The sequence below is a fragment of the Procambarus clarkii genome, chromosome 32, assembly GCF_040958095.1.
Source record: "Procambarus clarkii isolate CNS0578487 chromosome 32, FALCON_Pclarkii_2.0, whole genome shotgun sequence".
NCBI lineage: Eukaryota > Metazoa > Arthropoda > Malacostraca > Decapoda > Cambaridae > Procambarus > Procambarus clarkii.
In genome coordinates, this window is record NC_091181.1 from 27,151,672 (window position 1) to 27,170,403 (window position 18,732).

At 35.1% G+C, this 18,732-nt stretch overlaps 1 protein-coding gene across 1 annotated transcript in view; it reads right to left on the bottom strand.

Annotated features, from left to right (window-relative positions):
- Positions 1–4,397: 4,397 nt before the first annotated feature.
- LOC138349874 (E3 ubiquitin-protein ligase MARCHF8-like) overlaps positions 4,398–18,732 on the bottom strand; it is a 21,184-nt gene continuing 6,849 nt past the window's right edge. Inside the window, exons 3-5 of the mRNA XM_069335042.1 lie at positions 16,071–16,154; positions 12,495–12,614; positions 4,398–6,508 (exon numbers count right to left, since the gene is read on the bottom strand). Of these exons, the coding sequence (XP_069191143.1) occupies positions 6,275–6,508; positions 12,495–12,614; positions 16,071–16,154 (438 nt within the window). The 3' untranslated portion in view covers positions 4,398–6,274. The remainder of the gene's footprint in view (positions 6,509–12,494; positions 12,615–16,070; positions 16,155–18,732) is intronic.

The following is an 18,732-nucleotide window of genomic DNA, read 5'->3' on the forward strand; positions in this document are numbered from 1 at the left end:
GATATGTTGTACTCTCTCTCTTATGATCAGGTTCTTTGGTGTTCCTAGATGGAGTACAATTCTAAAATACAATTTCTATAGCCGTTCTCAAAATATTGCCTTATGATTCTTTACTGATCTTGTTCATATTTTTTGTAATGGTACTTTCCTTTCTATGTTCAAACTGCACCTCTCTGAATGCTTCATCCATGATCTGTTTAATTTGTTTTGTTGCGGACAGGCAGCCTACGTATGTAAAGTATACATGTTAGGCTTGTATCACCGTCTCCCCCAAGGTCGAACTAATGAGCTTTCCCAGGATGCAACCCCACACTAACAAACTCCCAGGTACCTATTTATTTCTAGATGAAGTAAATTATTTGATTAGGTGAAAGGAAACATACCCAACCATTTTTGTCCTCCCAAGGATTCGTATTTGGGATTTCTGTTTATGAGTCAAGAATGAAGCCAACTGTACTACCAATAACAAAACCAAGACTCCTAATCAAATCTCCTTTAGTTAGTCTGTCCACACTTACCAATCCCTGTGGTGCAGTGATAGTGAGCTCACAAAATGTCTTGATTTAGAAAGAGTTTGAGCATTGGATAGGAAAGAATGCTTTAGTAGCACTTTTGAGCTATTTGCCCCTGTTCACCCAACAGTAATTGGGGTTGTGGTTGTAAACACATTGGCTAATTGTGTCCCAAGAAAAGCTAGTAGGGTACAGTTAAAGCTAAACTGTGGGAAGAGCTCTAAGCCTGTTAACAGGAGTCAGAAGTCATTTTCTTCTATACAATACTGTGTAAAAAAAAATATACATTGTCACCTGAGGTTGGATGATAAACAGTACAGTACAATACTATGAATAATATTTTATAATATATATATTGGTAAATTACTGTTTTGAATTACAGTATCATAGTACTGTACAGTATTTGTGTAAAATGACTGGGTGTCAATCCATCTATCTTCACCTACCTTGTCTATGCATGAATGATTAATATTTCCTAAATTAAAATTTTAGAATTAATGTAACTGTTTTTGTTTAAAACAGGTTATGCAAATATTTAACCAACTGTGCCAAGCTTCTGATCTGATACACTGTAGGCTGGCTTATATACATTTCAATATATTTCTTATTAATATACAGTAGATGAATGAAATTACTAATTTTGACTACACCTTAGTTTTGTGATTAATGTTTTTTTTTAATTCAATACAGGTACATGCAAAGTTATACCGATAGAACCAAATCTCCTAAGCTAACCTTCCTTAGGCTGGACTATACAGAACTTTTATTTATTTTTCTGTAAATATTAACTTTATATTAGAGTATAATAGGTTTCTTTATATGTCATAGACAAAATGTTGTTCAATTGCATCTTTCAAGTAGCCTACTTTAGGCTACTTTGATAGAATTTTTTATTTCTGAAGTTCGGGATGATGTTGGTTACCCCAGTGGCTCCATTTTACTTGTCTCCATGAGACATTGGTCAATAATGTAGAGCCTGACAAAATTCTCAGAACCCTTGGTGGGCACAGGTCTGTAGCTTTGGGAATGAACAAAGGGCCACTGAAAACTTTTTTTCACAAACTCAAATCCTTATTTATTTTTTAGAACAAAAACAGAATTATAATGGTTAAATAAATTTCCTGTGATAGGTTTTTGTTTTGAGCTTTGACCAGTGCCACTGCATCATGCTTTTCTGCATTATGTAATTGTTTATAGACTATGTCAGATATTACACTCACCAACCCTAAAACATAAATAAAACTATATTTTCCAGACATTTAATCCACCATATGACTAAATGACATTCAACACTTCAGAATGATGATTCCTCGTGCAATGAGACAAAATATGAGTCCAGTTATGAATTACACTACTGCTAGTTCATGTACTGCTAGTTCATGTACTGCTAGTTCATGTACTGCTAGTTCGTGTACTGCTAGTTTGTGTACTGCTAGTTCGTGTACTGCTAGTTCATGTAGAGAGCAGACTAGAACAAGATGCATATTAAGAAGGATTAATTTTAAAAGTGCTGATATCCTTTGAAGTGTTCAGCAACTAAGGTGGCAACTTTCCAAGCAATGACTTTGCTAGTCTGCAACTAAGGCAATTAGTAACCAGTTCCATGAGTACTGGTGCCACAAATGATTAGCACTGACCTGAGTTTATACTAAACTGGTGGTTATACAAGTGGTTGCTATACCCTGCTACCCCATGATGACAAGAAATGAAAGCCCCTCAAAAATAAGTTATTGTAAAATCACAGATATTTATGCAAATATGACACAGAATGCATTCCATTTTAAATTACTTCACTAACATAGCAATTAAGGACCATAAATATATTTTAAGAGAACAAAATTAAAATGAAAATCATACTTTAGCTAATTAAGAAACAAGACTACAGGAGCAATTAAAACAAGTGAGCTGTAACAAAATGTGGATTACTGTATACAAAAATTAATCATTAACACAAAAATTGTATGAATTAATACTTGAAAAAATAGAAGTTTGTATGAACATGTATACATGACTCTTATAGGCAACAGTTTTAGTAACTCATGACATGTTATGAAAAGATCAAATTAAATCGTATATGTTAGTAAAAAAGATGTGCACTACTGTGAAGTATTAACTACCATTTGGAAAAGACTATGCTAGGAACAGACATGGACACAGTAGTAATAAAATGAGTATTTACATCTGTGTACAGTATTTGCTCATGAATGCCAATAAATGAACTAATACAAACATGCAGGTACAACTCTATTCATATTTGTCAAAACTTTACCTCTTTCTTTTAGGTAGATAACAAGTTCAGATTCCAGAGTGAAGACTGGCAGTGTAGTTTCATTAGTATTTCAATGTAAAGAGAAATACTGGTATCTTGAAAAATTGGAGTTATCTTCAATTTATTCTTATTAATGTATCTTGATCTCATCTATACTTTCCTGAATCTCATTGTCATATTCTAGAAGAACTACTGAACATGGAATATTTAGCCACTATGCAGAAGATTAAAAGGAATTATATAGCCTTAACAACAGGAAGATTCAGTGTCTTTCATAAAATAGTTACAAACTGGTCCTATCTCTATGATATCATATAAAGAATGATTTTCTGATAAAAATAAATTTGCATTTGCAATATAATTTTTTCCATTTAATAAATGTAATAATGAAATCCAATGACCTGCACTTGGTACATTAAGGTTATGAATATCCTCTTCGATTATGAATGTACAATACTTTATCAAATTAATTGCTCCAGTTTAAAATTGTTGCCTATATGATATAATGTTTGTTCACCAAAAATAACATGCATCTTGTGTGTAGTTGAACAGTCTATCCTACAACATAAATATCATGGCAAAATTAACAAATGAAAAAATCACTTTTCTTACAACAGCCACAGGGTAGCGGTGTCTTAAGCAATTACAGCAGATGAAAAATAAGTCATGCATTCCTATTACAAAACAGATTTCCTTCCTTTACTATTTCAACAAATGCGCTACAGATCATATATACAGTATATTATAAGGGGATAATTTCATCATGTACAGAAAATGAGAGTACGGTTTAATGGTTGTGAAGTGTGTAAGGTTCTCAGCACTCATCACCACTGACTGTAACACAATGATCTATTGGTGAATTTCGTGCATAAAATAAATGCATGGAATTTCATGTATAAGAAAAATGCACGACAGCAAGTTGTTATGCCTTTAAGTGTAAAAATATGACAGCCAGAAAGTCAATACTCAGCTGACTAAAAATTTTGTAATTAAATTAATACATCCCCTCCCTCCCCAAAAAAAAATATAGCTAGGTTGAGTATTATTAATTTTGAGATACATATCTATTTCAATTTTGTTGTTATCAGTTAGCTCACTGTTTTAAATACAGTATGGAGAAAAACTGATGCAGAGACAACAGTGGACGGACAACTAGGCCAAGACAATAGTTTAGCCAACAAAGCTCTGAATAAGAGCCAAATAAGTCTGATTGGATAGAGAGACGTTGTTTTAGATCAGCTTCAAAAATTATTTTTACTACAGACTTTACTAAAGTCTGAATTATTTGAATGAATAAAATAATACATACTTTACCTAATGTTTAGTTTTAAATATTCAAATTTTTTATCATCATTGGATTAAAATATAGGCTGAGATCATTGAAAATATTACAATACATTGTTCTCACGAGTTGCAGACTAGGAGACTATCTGATCATAGTATCTGTACCGGCAACTGCAATATCTAGGCAGGTAAACAAGTCCTGTACGTGTCTAAACTTTCATAAAAGGCCTTGTAATAATTAACAGATACCATCCTTCTTAACATATCAAGACATATATCTTGAACAATTAGGACAGAGTACCAAGTTATACAGGATAGGTAACCTTACTAACTGAAATTTGAAATTTATTTCAAACTTTTAGGAAAAGAAAATAGCTTTCTTCTTATATGTACAGTATATGGAAAAAAGTGTTACAAACAGAAATATTCATACCATATATAGCCAGTACCTGCTGATGCAGTGTGCACTCAGCAAAGTCTGCTCTTCATTAAGTACACTTTACCCTCAAAGTGAAGTAGTTCACTTTCTTATGACAGTGACTAGGTAAATATTAGCAGTGTTAATGCACCCAGACTGAAGTGGTAATATGCTCAAGAGCACAGAAAATCATAACACTAATAATTAGCTATCCAAAGCAGTAAAGATGTATGTAGAGGAGTCTAATATAACAGCTGTTTCATGAGCAAACTTTAGATATAAAACTGTACATATCAACAACTGGATCAGGGATCTCCAGCCTTAACAAAAATCACTAAAGCTATACTGAAGCAGATGTTCAAGTTATATGAATATGTACTTCAGTTTTCAGATACAATATAGTGTGACTACTCATACAATGAGTAAATTGCTTTGCAAGGCAACATTAGCCCTTCACAACAGAGATATCACGTTCGTTCATGCCTTGTTTGTATATGCAAATCGTCATGTGATTTTACTAAAAGGTTCGGAGGTGATTAATCCACCACTTATTTCTCTTTCAAACGTCCATATTTTCTTTCAGCAGTCTGTCATTTATCCCTAAGCTACAGTGCAGTAATGAAAATAATCTCAAATTCTCACTGAATTTAAATGTAATTACCCTGGTGTATCAGGCTAAAGAAGTAACCCTGTGTGTACTATTAGCCTGGTAGTTTGCTAGAAACAAGTCTTGTTTTGTTCAGTAAAAGCTTAATCCCTCCTAGAGTTACCTTAAATGCACATTAACTTGCATATTACAGCTATATGAACAAACAATTTGCATATCTGTATGTACATATTGAGGACAAAAAATTTGTTATAATACATGGATAGAACACAATTACTAACTCGTGTACTTTCTATTGTAATTCTGCACCCACATGATCAACCATTTTCCCAATAACCAGAATATTTATTAAACTTTCCTTACAACATAAAAATAAAGTAGCAGTTTTACAGATGCTTACAGAGCCACTTGCTGTAAACCTACTCAAAAACAGCAATGTAATTTGTTAATTAAATTCTTTCAATAATGAATTTTGATCTACTAGTATTAAAAAGTTAATACATGTATAAATGTTTAGCGTCCAAATTATGAAGCCATAATTAATGTTGCTCAATATCATAGCATTTAATAAAAACAGTCCCACTGACTGAGCAATAAGACCGTAAGTAAGCAATTTGATTGTCTGATATTTTTTGTTCACATGACAAATAGTCCAAACTTATACTATTATTATTATTTATGTGATTCCTAATATAAAGCTTGCACAAGTTAATAAATGTGGGCAATAATATTTAGTGAAATGGTCAACTTTATAGCGAGACAAAATATATGTATAAATCAGGGGAACTTACTAATTATTATTATCCTATGGTATAAATGATTCTTTCACACACAAACACGCGCACACACACACACTATCACTGACTATAATCGTGTTTTTTCCAGTTGATAAGTGTTTTATTTAATCCTAAAAGTTTATGTGAGAACATTATCCCATTATGGTATCATTTATTTCCTTCCACTCTGGACATTAAGGAGAAGAATTTGAACTATTATCTTTCTCTTATGAAATAGTTACTAAATACAAAGAGCATGAAATGCAATGAAGTACAGATTATGTGTAAAAAAGCATTAATATGATATTTAAGTAACCAAAATACCAGGTCTCATTCACTCGTCTACAAAACACTAGAATGTCATGTAACAAATACATCAAAAATATGTAACGACTCTTAAATTTATGGCTAAACCGGGGCATGACCAAACTGCGAGTCTTTTCGTCTATCATATTCAGCTATGTGCCATGTTTGATTTAAATAAAGGAAGCGTGTAAACAGCCTATAAAGTGTATTACGTGCTTTAACCTCAACATACATAGCCACAAAGAATGCAACAAAGAACAAGACTCCACATGTTAAGGTCACAACTTCAGATTTTGTGAGCTCTGCATCATCAATTTTCTTAGGAAGAACACGATCCTGAAATACAAAACAAGCAAGCATAAATGCATGCATAAATACATTATGGTTCACCTTATGTGTTACCATATGTGATGAATGGCATTTAATTTGTATTAATTTCCATTTATTGTATTTTTTAATTTTATTGTCAGTGAGTATTGTAGATTGATGACCAGACCACACACTAGAAGGTGAAGGGACGACGACGTTTCGGTCCGTCCTGGACCATTCTCAAGTCGACAATCGACTTGAGAATGGTCCAGGACGGACCGAAACGCCGTCGTCCCTTCACCTTCTAGTGTGGGGTCTGGTCAACATACTTTAGCCACGTTACTGTGACTCATCGCCTACATATGAGTATTGTAGTTTAATGTGACCCTTTTTCATACTGTGCATGGGAGGTTTGTGTTGTATGCGATTGGACAATTTTGTTATACGAGTAATACGATACTGCCTGCTTTCGCATGTGGCAGTCGTCCCCCCTCTCCTCCACAGCTCAGAAGATGACAAGTTTCCATGCAATATGGATGTCTCCATTCAATGAGGCTAAGAGACCAGCAATGCATAATCTCTCTCTGGTAGAGAAGAACCAGAAGTATTCTCTATTGCCATGATGCGCACATAAGTGATAACTGATTCACTGCAGTGTTTTAATAATAATAATAATAATAATATTAATCAGTTTTATTTATATAAAATACATACACTGGAACATGATACACTGTAGTGACAGGTACACAATGCAAGTTACATAAAGCAACTAATATGCAGTGCCTTGGGAATAGTAAAATATAATTATATAATTTATTTGTAAGTTTAATGCGGGTAATAATTAATACTAAACAATTAAAGTTATATATTTGAATTGTTAAAGAGATTTACCATATGATTTACAATTTTAAGGTGAAGGCACCAAGAAAACACCAAGCTGGGAAAGACTATGTAGCACCATATAATAACAGCGAGACACAAGTTGACATGTACGCCACACCAAGACTACTAAATTAATTGCATTACATTACAGCAGATTGGGAAGATAAGGACCTTGGAGTTAAAATCCACCACTCATTCAAAGTTGCACAACAGGTGGGTGCAGCAGTCAGAAAAGCTAATCAAACTCTTGGGATAATCAAATGTACTTTTGACTTCAAGGAAAAGAAGGTAAAGGTTCAACTGTATAAATCTCTGTTGTGCCCCCATTTGGATTACTTTATCCAAGCATGAAGACCTCATTTTCAGAAGGACATAGCTGTTCTGGAGAAGGTGCAACACTGTTCTGTTCAAGTAAGTTTATTGAGAAAATGAAATACATCTCAAAAGGATAAAATAACTTAGGATATTTCTACCCTTGTCTAAATAAGGTCCCTCAAGGGGCTCACAAACCAATATAGTACACAAATATTAATCATCTTTTACATTTCACATTCCAATGGTAATCACATGGCATACTGTGAGATCTCCGATTGATTATGCTTTACCTGTCATTTCTTGTTTTGGTAAGGGTACACTAAACAAGTTGGAGAAGGAACAATATGAAGCCATGAGAATATCTTGGGATGCCTAAGAAATACCATTATCGAGATAATGATAATATGATTTAACTTACAGACCGGGCAACAAAAGTCACTTCAGAGCCAAGTCATCTCTCATATCAGGAATGCTTGAAGGCCACAGGACTAACACTACTGCAAACCAGGCATGACACAGCAGATCTCATTGAAACTTTTAAAATACAGAACAAGTTAAGAGAACGTTGATCCAGACATTTTCTTCAGAAGATCAAATGAAACACAAACAAGGAGCAATGGTTTTAAACTCAACAAGTCATAATGTAGGACTGAGAACAGGATATGGTTTTTCACCCACACGGTTATCAACCTATGGAACAGCCTACCTGCCAAAGCCATAACTGCCAAAACTGTGTCAAGTTTTAAAATATACCTGAAAATGATCATTAAGTCATAATGGGGGGGACCTTTGACAAGCCGCTAGCTTCTTGTCCTCGTCGAAGCTACTAGGGTTAGTGGCCCTCAGGTAAATCATGGAAAAATGTAGGATGAGGAAATGTGAGTAAAATTGGTTGCATAATATTAACTGGGTATGTCTACGTTTTTCTTTGAAACTAGTTGTAAGAAGTACGGTCCTAATCTCATTTGAGAGGTCATTTCACAATTTTGGATCCTTGAATTACATGGAATTTCTGATGTGGTTAAGTCATACTCTTGGAATATAAAATACAATTTATTTATTTATTTATTTATTTATTTATTTACAAGAAGGTACAATGGGTTTGTGAGATTATATAATATTTGTATTTTTACATCCTTGCAATGCCACTAACATGTACAGCATATTGGGCAGATCTTTAATCTAACAGATCAGCTAAGATGAAAAGATACATCATAGCAAAATTGTATATCAACATATAACGGCAATATAAATTGACAGAGATGATTACACAGGTGAAGATGTATGTCTTAACACTTTCGCGCTTTAGATTAGAGATAACTCGTCGCCGTTTTTTCTTACGATTCCGCATAACAGCCTACTTTTCTCGTCCATCGAAAAAATATTTCTATAAATTCCATTTTTAACCGAAATGGATGGGGATACTCTCAGATTATATACGTTTTGTAGAGAATTTATTTGCGAATTTTTTGGTACCAGAATGAATATTATATCACAAACTTCTATGAGTAAAAAAAAAAAACACAAAGTATGTTTGGGGGTGTGGAGGGTGTGGCTCTGGGTGTGGCGGTCGTGTGGCAGTGGGTTCCCTTTAGCCGTTGATATATCCAACACGTGGGAAATATTTGTATGTGTTATGTATATGTCTGTGTAGGGAATTTTACTGCGATCACTGTCATACAAATTATAAAATGTTTCAACAAGTATAAACATGACAAACATCAAACGAACGAAAACAATGCGTTCGTTTCTGCCGCGAACGCATACTGAGCGACGTGGTTCTATATTTAGCGCTTCTCTTACACATGCTTTGTACAAATGTTATACATTTCATCTTATAGAAAATTTTATTGCGAACACATTGGTATAAAAAAGAAATACGTACATTGAAAAGTAGGGTCAGGAAACGTATAAATGTATAAACTTTCCAAGCATGATTACCCCCCGTGTTTTCGCCAGTGCGCTCGCAGCTAACTACTCTCCACTTCACACACTCTTGCGGGTGGGCAATTACCTATATTAAACATTCATATGCATATGTCCGTGTAGAGAATTTTATTGCGATTCCAATGATACCAAAATTAGCGATGTAGGATAACTGTAGGCTTCGCAACCATTAAGAGAGTGGAAACATTTTGTTGCTGTTTGGCGCTCTCGGCGAGTGATCTGCATAGTTTTTTATTTGGTGTTGATACTCGTTACGCTTGGGCGGCATTTTATAGGTATGCTCTTATAGACAATTTCATTGCGAACACAGTGATACCAAATTTAAATACGTGCGCCTTCAATTATTGTCAGGACAGTCAAAAGAGTGTACACTTTTTCGGTCTTAACCGCGTAGGCGCACGAAGTGCCGAAAGCATCTGGGGTATTGTTTTTTTTTTGAGCGCCGAGAGCGCGAAAGTGTTAAGTACTAATATTAGGGAAGTGGGTAGCACAAGATAGAGTGTAAGTTTGAAGCACAAGGCAGGAAACTCTGAGGATGAAATTAGGTTCTTTTTGGGTTTACTTTTGAATAAAACTTTACGTTTGTTTGCAAATAAGGTTTTACTTTTTAATATATTTTACAATAGATATTCGTTTCTAGTGTGGTGCCCATAGGCTCTGGTAAAGGTCTCTAGGAAGCAGTTAAGGTCACGATTAGAATTGCAGTTCAGTTTTATATACTATAAAGTAAACTACAATGATAACTGCAAGTGTTTGTTTATTTGTATTTATTTACTTATTAGAAAGAAGTTACATTGGGTTGTGAGAGCACATAACATTGGTGTTCTAATATTCTTGCAAAACCACTAGTACACATATTTCAGGCAGGTCTGTAGTTTAACAGATAAAGTAAGAATTTTTAAAACTACATTGGTAGCAAAAATTGAGTTTGCTGTATTATATAGCAAACTTTGCCAATAATGTGCAGTATTATCAAATACTGTAACTATAATATGTCTATAATTAAATTTATTGTAAGATCTCTAAGCAAACAACATGATGATGTTGGTGCCTTACTACAAGCTTTAAACAATGACTTTCTTTTTTGTTCTTACTAAGACCTGGTTGAATAATGACAACCCAACTATAGAACATTCCCAATTATTCACCTATCTACAACTGCAGACCTAACCAGAGAGGTAGAGGTACAACAATATATTACCACAAGGAGCTATTGTACTCAAAAGTTCAAGCATCAGTGCTGTTGGTTGAGGTAAGCCTCAACCTCACAGTGTTCAAGAGAGAATTGGATAAGCACCTTCAAAGGATACCTGATCAACCAGGCTGTGATTCGTACGTCAGGCTGAGAGCAGCCACATCCAACAGCCTGGTTGACCAGTCCAGCAACCAGGAGGCCTGGTCGACGACCGGGCCGCGGGGACACTAAGCCCCGGAAGCACCACAAGGTAAGCCACCTTTGTAGCCAGTGGCTGGCCCTCTAATGATTGCTTCAGCTGGCTCTTTACTTGGGCTGCACTGTGTTTACTCCATTCAGCTGTCTGGTTTATGGGGTTCATAGCAGCCTCTTCATGGTTCACCCCTTGGCGGGGCTGTGGGGAGAGAGGCTGGCGGAGTTTGCCAGCGCCTGGTCCCACGATTCATGGGGCTTTTTAAGTCTTTTTATGCAGCCTATCCTCCTCCCTTCTGTGGGTTGGGCATTTCTGGGCTGGCCTCCTCTCCTCGTCTTCATCAGGTTGTATGAGAGTGGGCAATTTCAGGAGTGATGGGTTCGATCTCCCCCCTTCGGTAGATTCTCCACCTGTTTCCAGTCTGGTGGCTGGTTTCCCTGGCTCATCCATGGTCGTTCTGATTTGAGCTTCAGGGAGCCACTTGAGCTCACCCAGACATTTGTCATTTCATTACATTCAATGCTGGTTTTTTTTATATTCCAAGAGTGCCACTTAAGCAAAGTAGAAATGCTCTGTAAACCAAGGGTCCTAAACTGTGAAATGACCTTCCTGATGTAATTAAAAGCTGTAATTCTCTCAACCAGTTTAAAAAACAAGAACTACCTAATTAACTATGTAATGCACTTACTCACCTCTTCTCATCTACATGTCAACCTGTGTTTGCCGTTATTGAGAACATTAATTACTGTACTAAATTTGCACTGTTACCTATTTATTTTCCACTGTTCATGTATTATATGTATGTACACTTCTATTAAACAAAAAATATTATTATTATTATTATTATTATTATTATAGTATTATAATTATTATTGAATTTTATCCCTATGATGTTTACCAACTTGAAGCTTTAAAAGTCACAGGCACAATATCGAAGATATGTAGTTGTCAATGATACAATTCAAATACGTGTGCTTACAATATTTAACATGAATATTATCCCAAAAACCATCTGAATCATCCACACTCTCTCTTTCCTACTGAAATATTTTTATAATATTTTAGTAATTATATTGGGGAAAACTGATGTTCAAATTTAGATAATAATTACAGCATATAAAATTAGTAGTAAGGGAAGTTGGTAATAACGTGAAAATTATTTTGATGTTAGATGTTACAGTTTAGATAGAAATACGTGAATTAGCATGATGAGGATCTGCAATATTATGGCGGCACAAGGAAAATATGATTTGAGGCTCTAGAATACGAAATGAGAATAACAATAGAGTGAAGGACTACACCGAGACCACTTGATGCTTCTTTACAGGACTTTGGAATATTGTATATGTTGTGCAACTCATAACTTCATTGGGAAGAGAACACAATAATTTAGATCACCTTATTGAATGGCATATTATAATACTGTACTATATTATGCTCATAAAAACTTGCCTTAGAGGTGAAGGCAAATGTACACTTACCTGTTTGAAGCATATAATTGTGATGGTCGCACAGGCAGCCATGATGATCAGGCACACCAAGAAAATAGAATGAAGAATTTTGTCAGCTCTTGAGCAAGACGGCAGCTGCCAGTGGTGTAGCTGTGGAAGTACAAGTTGAGTAAGAATGCATGCTGTCCATTTCATTTAATTAAAGAACAATGAGAATAATTCATTTAATTAATGAACAATACAGAATAATTTAATGAGAAATTTTGTTCTCATAAATACCACATTTGCATTTCAACTGAACTTTTAACACATAGATACAAAATTACTGTATCTGTCTTTTTTCATATTTACATTTTAATTGCATTTCAATCACACAATTTCTTAATTCAAATCAGTGAATAATAGTAATAATTAAAATAATAATAATGTTCATTTATTTATTTATTTATATATACAAGAAGGTACATTGGGTTTATGAGAGAACATAGGATTGATGTTTTCACATTCTTGCAAAGCCACTAGCACGCATAGTGTTTCGGGCAGGTCCTTAATCTAACAGATAATTTTAAGTAGGTACCCAGTAATTTGTAGAAAAATATGAAAAATGTAACATACATAGAAAATTTGAAGAAAATTAATAGGTACATTACTGTAAAATTCGAGAATTGTCAACATGTACATTGTAGCATAATTTGAGGATTAATTCTAGACACATTGTAGTAAAATTTGCATTCAACACAACAATCATGAAATAAGATGATAGCAGTGATTACAATGGTCAAGGTGTATGGCTTAAGCACATATATTGGAGGAGTGGGTAGCACAAGATACAGTGTGAGTTTGAAGCACTAGGCAGGAAACTATGTGGATGAAATTAAATACTTTTTGGTTTTACTTTTGAATAAGGCATATGTTGGACACTTTTTAATTCATTAGGGAGTGAATTCCATAGACTAGGTCTTTTTATTTGCATAGTGTTTACACAGATTTAGTTTGACTCAGGGGGTATCAGAGATATTTATTTCTTGTGTTGTGATTATGGATTCTATTACATCTGTCAAGGAAGAGTTTCAGATTTGTATTTAGGAATATGCAGATACTGTATATATGATATATGTTTAGGCAACAGTACATATATCAAATGACATAAATGATGCATGCTTATTGTCCTCATCGAGGCCACTTGTATTAGTGGCCCTCAAGTAAATTCAGGTAAATGAACAGTGGAGGATTTATAAGTAACATAAGCACAATGACTAAAACCACTAATACACAGTGTGTTTGTGCATAACAAAAATTAAGAAAACAATATATAAGCTTAATGGGGCCATTCTTAAATGTACATGAGATACTGTAATATAATATTTATGAGCTGATGGAGAGAATTTTAATTGAACAATGTGAGAGGATTATTACAAGATATTTGAAAATTGTAAACTTTGCAACAGTACATAGTAATTAATTTTAAATTGAAGAAGAGATTAAACAGATGATATAACAAAATGTTAAATTGTAATAAGGCAGTTATTGACAGTAGTACAGGTTTAGTTATTAATGATGGCCATAACAGCAAACACAGGTTGACAGATGGATGTGAAGAGGTGAGTAAGATTGGTTACATACAATTAGGTAACTCAGTTTTTTTTTTTTTTTTTTTTTTTTTTTAAATTGGTTGAAAGAAGAGCATTCTTTAATGTCAATAGGGAGGTTATTCCATAGTTTGAGACCCTTTATTTGCAGAGCATTTCTGCTTTTGTTGAGTCGCACTCAAGGAATATAAAAAGATATTTGTTTTTCATTTGGTGCCCTTAGAATTCAGTTATCAGGGATATGAAGTCTCTTAACTTATTGAGCTGCTCCTAGATCAATTACTTACCTTCTCCAGTTCTTTGTTTTAACTATTGTTTTATTCAGTCTAGTATTCTACCATTTATTCCATGTGCCTGTAATTTCTTTGCTAGTCTTTCATGTGGTACCTTATCAAAAGCTTTAGAAAAGTCCATGTAAACTACATCTACTGGAAGGACTTTGTCTGAATAGCTAGTTACCATTTCAAAAAATGTGAGCAGGTTTGTAAAGCAGAACTTATGTTGTGTTGATTTTACTAGGTGAATTTCACTTTAAGATGGTGAATGATTCCCTGCCTTAAGACTATCTCCATGAACCTGCAGACGTGAGGTCAAGATGATCGGCAAGTAATTTTCTGCCGAGCTCTTTCTGCCTTTTTTGAAAATGAAGTGGGGGGGGGGGGACATTGCATACGTCCAATATAGGTAAACTATCCCTTCGTCCAGAGATTTTCTGAAAAGGAGTTTCAGTGATAGGCATAGAGCATCTGCCAGTTCCTTGACAAAATTAGATTGAATGCCATCCACAACTGGGGCTTTAGATTTTGAGTCTTTTTAGTTTGTCTATGCTCTTCCCAATTATGTCCCATGTTATGAGTACACAGTATCCCTTAATTCGTTCTCTTCACCTCCTTCAAACATTTGTGTGGGGTAATGGGATGCTAATAGATAAAATGATACCTGCTTGATGGGATTTTGGGAGTTCTTCTACTCCCCAAGCTCAGCCCGAGGCCAGGCTTGACTTGTGAGAGCTCGGTCCACCAGGCTGTTGCTTGGAGTGGCCCGCAGGCCAATGTGAACACTGATTAAAAGTATTAATTCAAAGAGTTTGCTGCCCTTTTCTTTTCTTTCTCCTTTTTTGGCACACATTTTTGAAAGAGTTCAGTGATGATGACCTTTTTAAAATTTCCCCATTTCACTTATCAGCTTCCTCCAGGAGATGTTCTGCAGTTCCTCTCTCATTCCTTGAAAGTCTCCGAGAAGAATAATCTAGAAAGTCCTTATCATGGACCTTTATGTGGGTTTCTATATTTGTAATCCATCTTATAATATGGTGATCACACAAAATGTTTCCCTTACCTGAATTTGATCTATCATGCCCTCTTCTGATGTTAGTACAAGATCGAGAATCCCGATACCTCGTGTGGGCTCTGCCACACGAGGTAACAAGGTATATTTTAGGAACCAATCATGTTTTTATGTAACTGCATTGTTTTACACTTTTTGGATGTCCTGTGATCATATTATAAAACAGTTGTGTTCTATGTTATGAATGAAGCACTAAAAGTTGTTTTTTGTTTTTAATGTACTGTATCTCTTATCAATGGAAAATTTGGTGTGGTGCAAGAAAATGTTTATTCCAAATGTTTATTCCCTTAGAAAAAAGTTTGGGAACCACTGCCCTCGACCAGTGAGTCGTTCCAAAGGATGTAACCTAAAAGCTGCCTAACTTTCAGGTGTCTATTTACTTCAAGGAGAACAGTCGCATTAGGTGTAAGGAAATTAGCCTCAGCATCTCACCCTGCATAGGAACTGAACATTTTAACAACAATAGGAGAGAATAAATTAGTAAATACTTGAAGAATATACTGTAAAAGAAAGATGAGCCAATCAAGTTTGGTCAAACCATGTACAGTATGTCATACTACAACAGGCCATATAATTAGGTATACAGAAATATGGCAGTAGTATTCATCACCTGTCAAGTTAAAATTGGATACAAATAATATCTGCCAGAATTAAAAAACTGTTTGCTTACTCTAAACTTCTTGTGTCTGTGAAACTGGTAGTTACACAACTCGCAAGCTGGAGCCTTTTTGCACCTTTTGACTTCTAACCATTTCTGAAACATAAAACACATTTTGAACACGTTTCTTCTCATATTTAATTAATTTACATAGATATTATGTCAGCACTGCTGTTTTTCATGCACATTAAACATAATTAAAAACAATAGGTCCTAAAGAAACTTTGTGACAAATGTGTGTTCTGGTCTTTGTAATTTTCCCACTAACAGCAAGAGTGTGATATCAGTATGATATTTAACTTATTTTTTTTATATATACAAGAAGGTACATTGGATTTATGAGGGTACATAACATTGGTGTTTTTACATTCTTGCACAGCCACACTTTTTGGGCAGGTCCTTAATCTAACAGATAATTATTAATAAGTACAGTGTAGCAAAATTTGCATTCAACATAATAACTATGATATACCTGGAAAGGATCTTGGGAGTTCTTCTACTTCCTGAGCCCAGCTAGAGGCCAGGCTCAATTTGTGATAACTTAATCCAACAGGCTGTTGCCTGGAACAGCCTGCAGACCCACATGTCCACTACAGCCTAGTTGGTTCAACACCTCTTGCAAGAACTTTGTCTAAGTTCCTCTTGAATATACATCTTTCTTTGTTCTGGCAATATTTATAATGATTGCTGAGAGAGTGTTGAACAGCTGTGGACCTCTGATATTCAGATAGTGTTCTCTGATGGTGCCAATGGCATCATTACTCCTCACTGGTTCTATTCTATATTGCCTTCCATATCTTTTGCTCTAGTATGTGGTTATTATACTGTGCAAATTTGGGACCTGACCTGACCATCCAGTATCTTCCATGTACATATATATAATTTGATACCTTTCTCATCTCCTTTCAAGAGAGTACATTTTGAGAGCTTTGAGATGGTCCCAATAATTTAGATGTTTTATCTAACGTATGTAATGTATATACAGTAATGTTGATGGCAGGGATTACAATGGTGAAGTTGCATGTCTTGAACACTAATATTGGGGAAGTGGAGTGGATAGCACAAGATACAGTGCAAGTTTGAAGCACAAGGTAGGAAACTATGAGGATGAAATTAGGTAATTTTTGGCTTTACTTTTTAATAAGGCATAGGTTGGGCAGCTTTTTAATTCATTAGGAAGTGAGTTCCATAGGCTAGGTCTTTTTATTATCATAAAACCCTTTACAAGTATTATCATATCCTGAAACCATGGATAGACATAGTCAAAAAAACAACCTCATTATAAGACACCTTGCAAAAGTAGAGGACAAGAATGACCAGGAACTCATTACGGCACTGTTAGAGAAACTGATAGGCAATGAGGAAGACTTAAGTACATACTGTATATCAAATGTTGTGAGCTTAGGTAGGCTGGAAGCAAATATGGAACAAATAATCATTGCAAATTTTGAACACAGAAGGAAGATCATCACACAACTGCAAGCTACATCTAATGGAGCTACATATGCAAGCTAATGAAGCGAATCATATGGGAGGGAATCACTCACTATCTTTCAGTGAACAATCTTGTGAAATCAACACAACATGGGTTTGTTAAAAACAGATCCTGCCTTACAAACCTGCTAACGTTTTTGGAAACAATAACCGGCTACACAGACAAAAGCCTTCCGGTGGATGTAGTATACATGGATTTTGCTAAAGTCGTTGATAAGGTACCACATGAAAGACTGGCAAGGAAATTACAGGTTCATGGAATAAATGGTAGAATACTGGAATGGATAAAACAATGACTGAAACAAAGAAAACAAAGGGGCGTACTAAATGAGTCATTTACATCAATGACAAATGAGAATATTACAAACCACATCATCAAAGTTGTAGATGATACAAAGATTTATGGTAAAGTGGGAAATAATAATGATATTGGAGCCCTACAAAGAGATCTATATTAACTCTACAAATGGTTAGAAGACTGGCAAATGCTTTTTAATACTGACAAATGCAAGAACTTTCATGTGGGGCACAGCAACTCATGCTGCCACTACCAAATAAATAACATTCCATTACAGCAGATTGATGAAGAAAAGGACCTTGGAGTCAAAATCCACCACTCCCTGAATGTTACACAACAGGTAGGAGCAGCAGTCAAAAAGGCTAACCTTGGAATAATCAAGTATACCTTTGACTTAAGGAAAATAAGGTGGTGATTCAAATGTACAAATCTCTGGTGCGACCCCATTTGGATTACTGTATCCAAGCATGGCGATCCCATCTTCTGAAGGACATGGCTGCTCTAGAGAAAGTGCAACACCGGGCAACCAAAATCATTCCAGAGCTAAGTCAACTCTCATATCAGGAACGGTTGAGGGCCACAAAGCTACCAACACTGCAAACCAGGCCAGATCTCATTGAAACTTTTAATATACAGTACTGAACAATTTAGTAGATGTTGATACAAAAAATTTCTTCACATGATCAAATGTAACAAGCAAGGAGCAACGGTTTCAAACTCAACGAGCAACATTGTAGGACTGAGAACAGATGCTTTTTCACAGACAGGCTTATAAACCCATGGAACTGGCTACCCGCCAAAGCCGTAAATGCAAAGACTGTTGAATTTCAAAATCAAACTGGTAAGAGATTATCAAGGCAAATGGGGGTGATCTTCGACAAG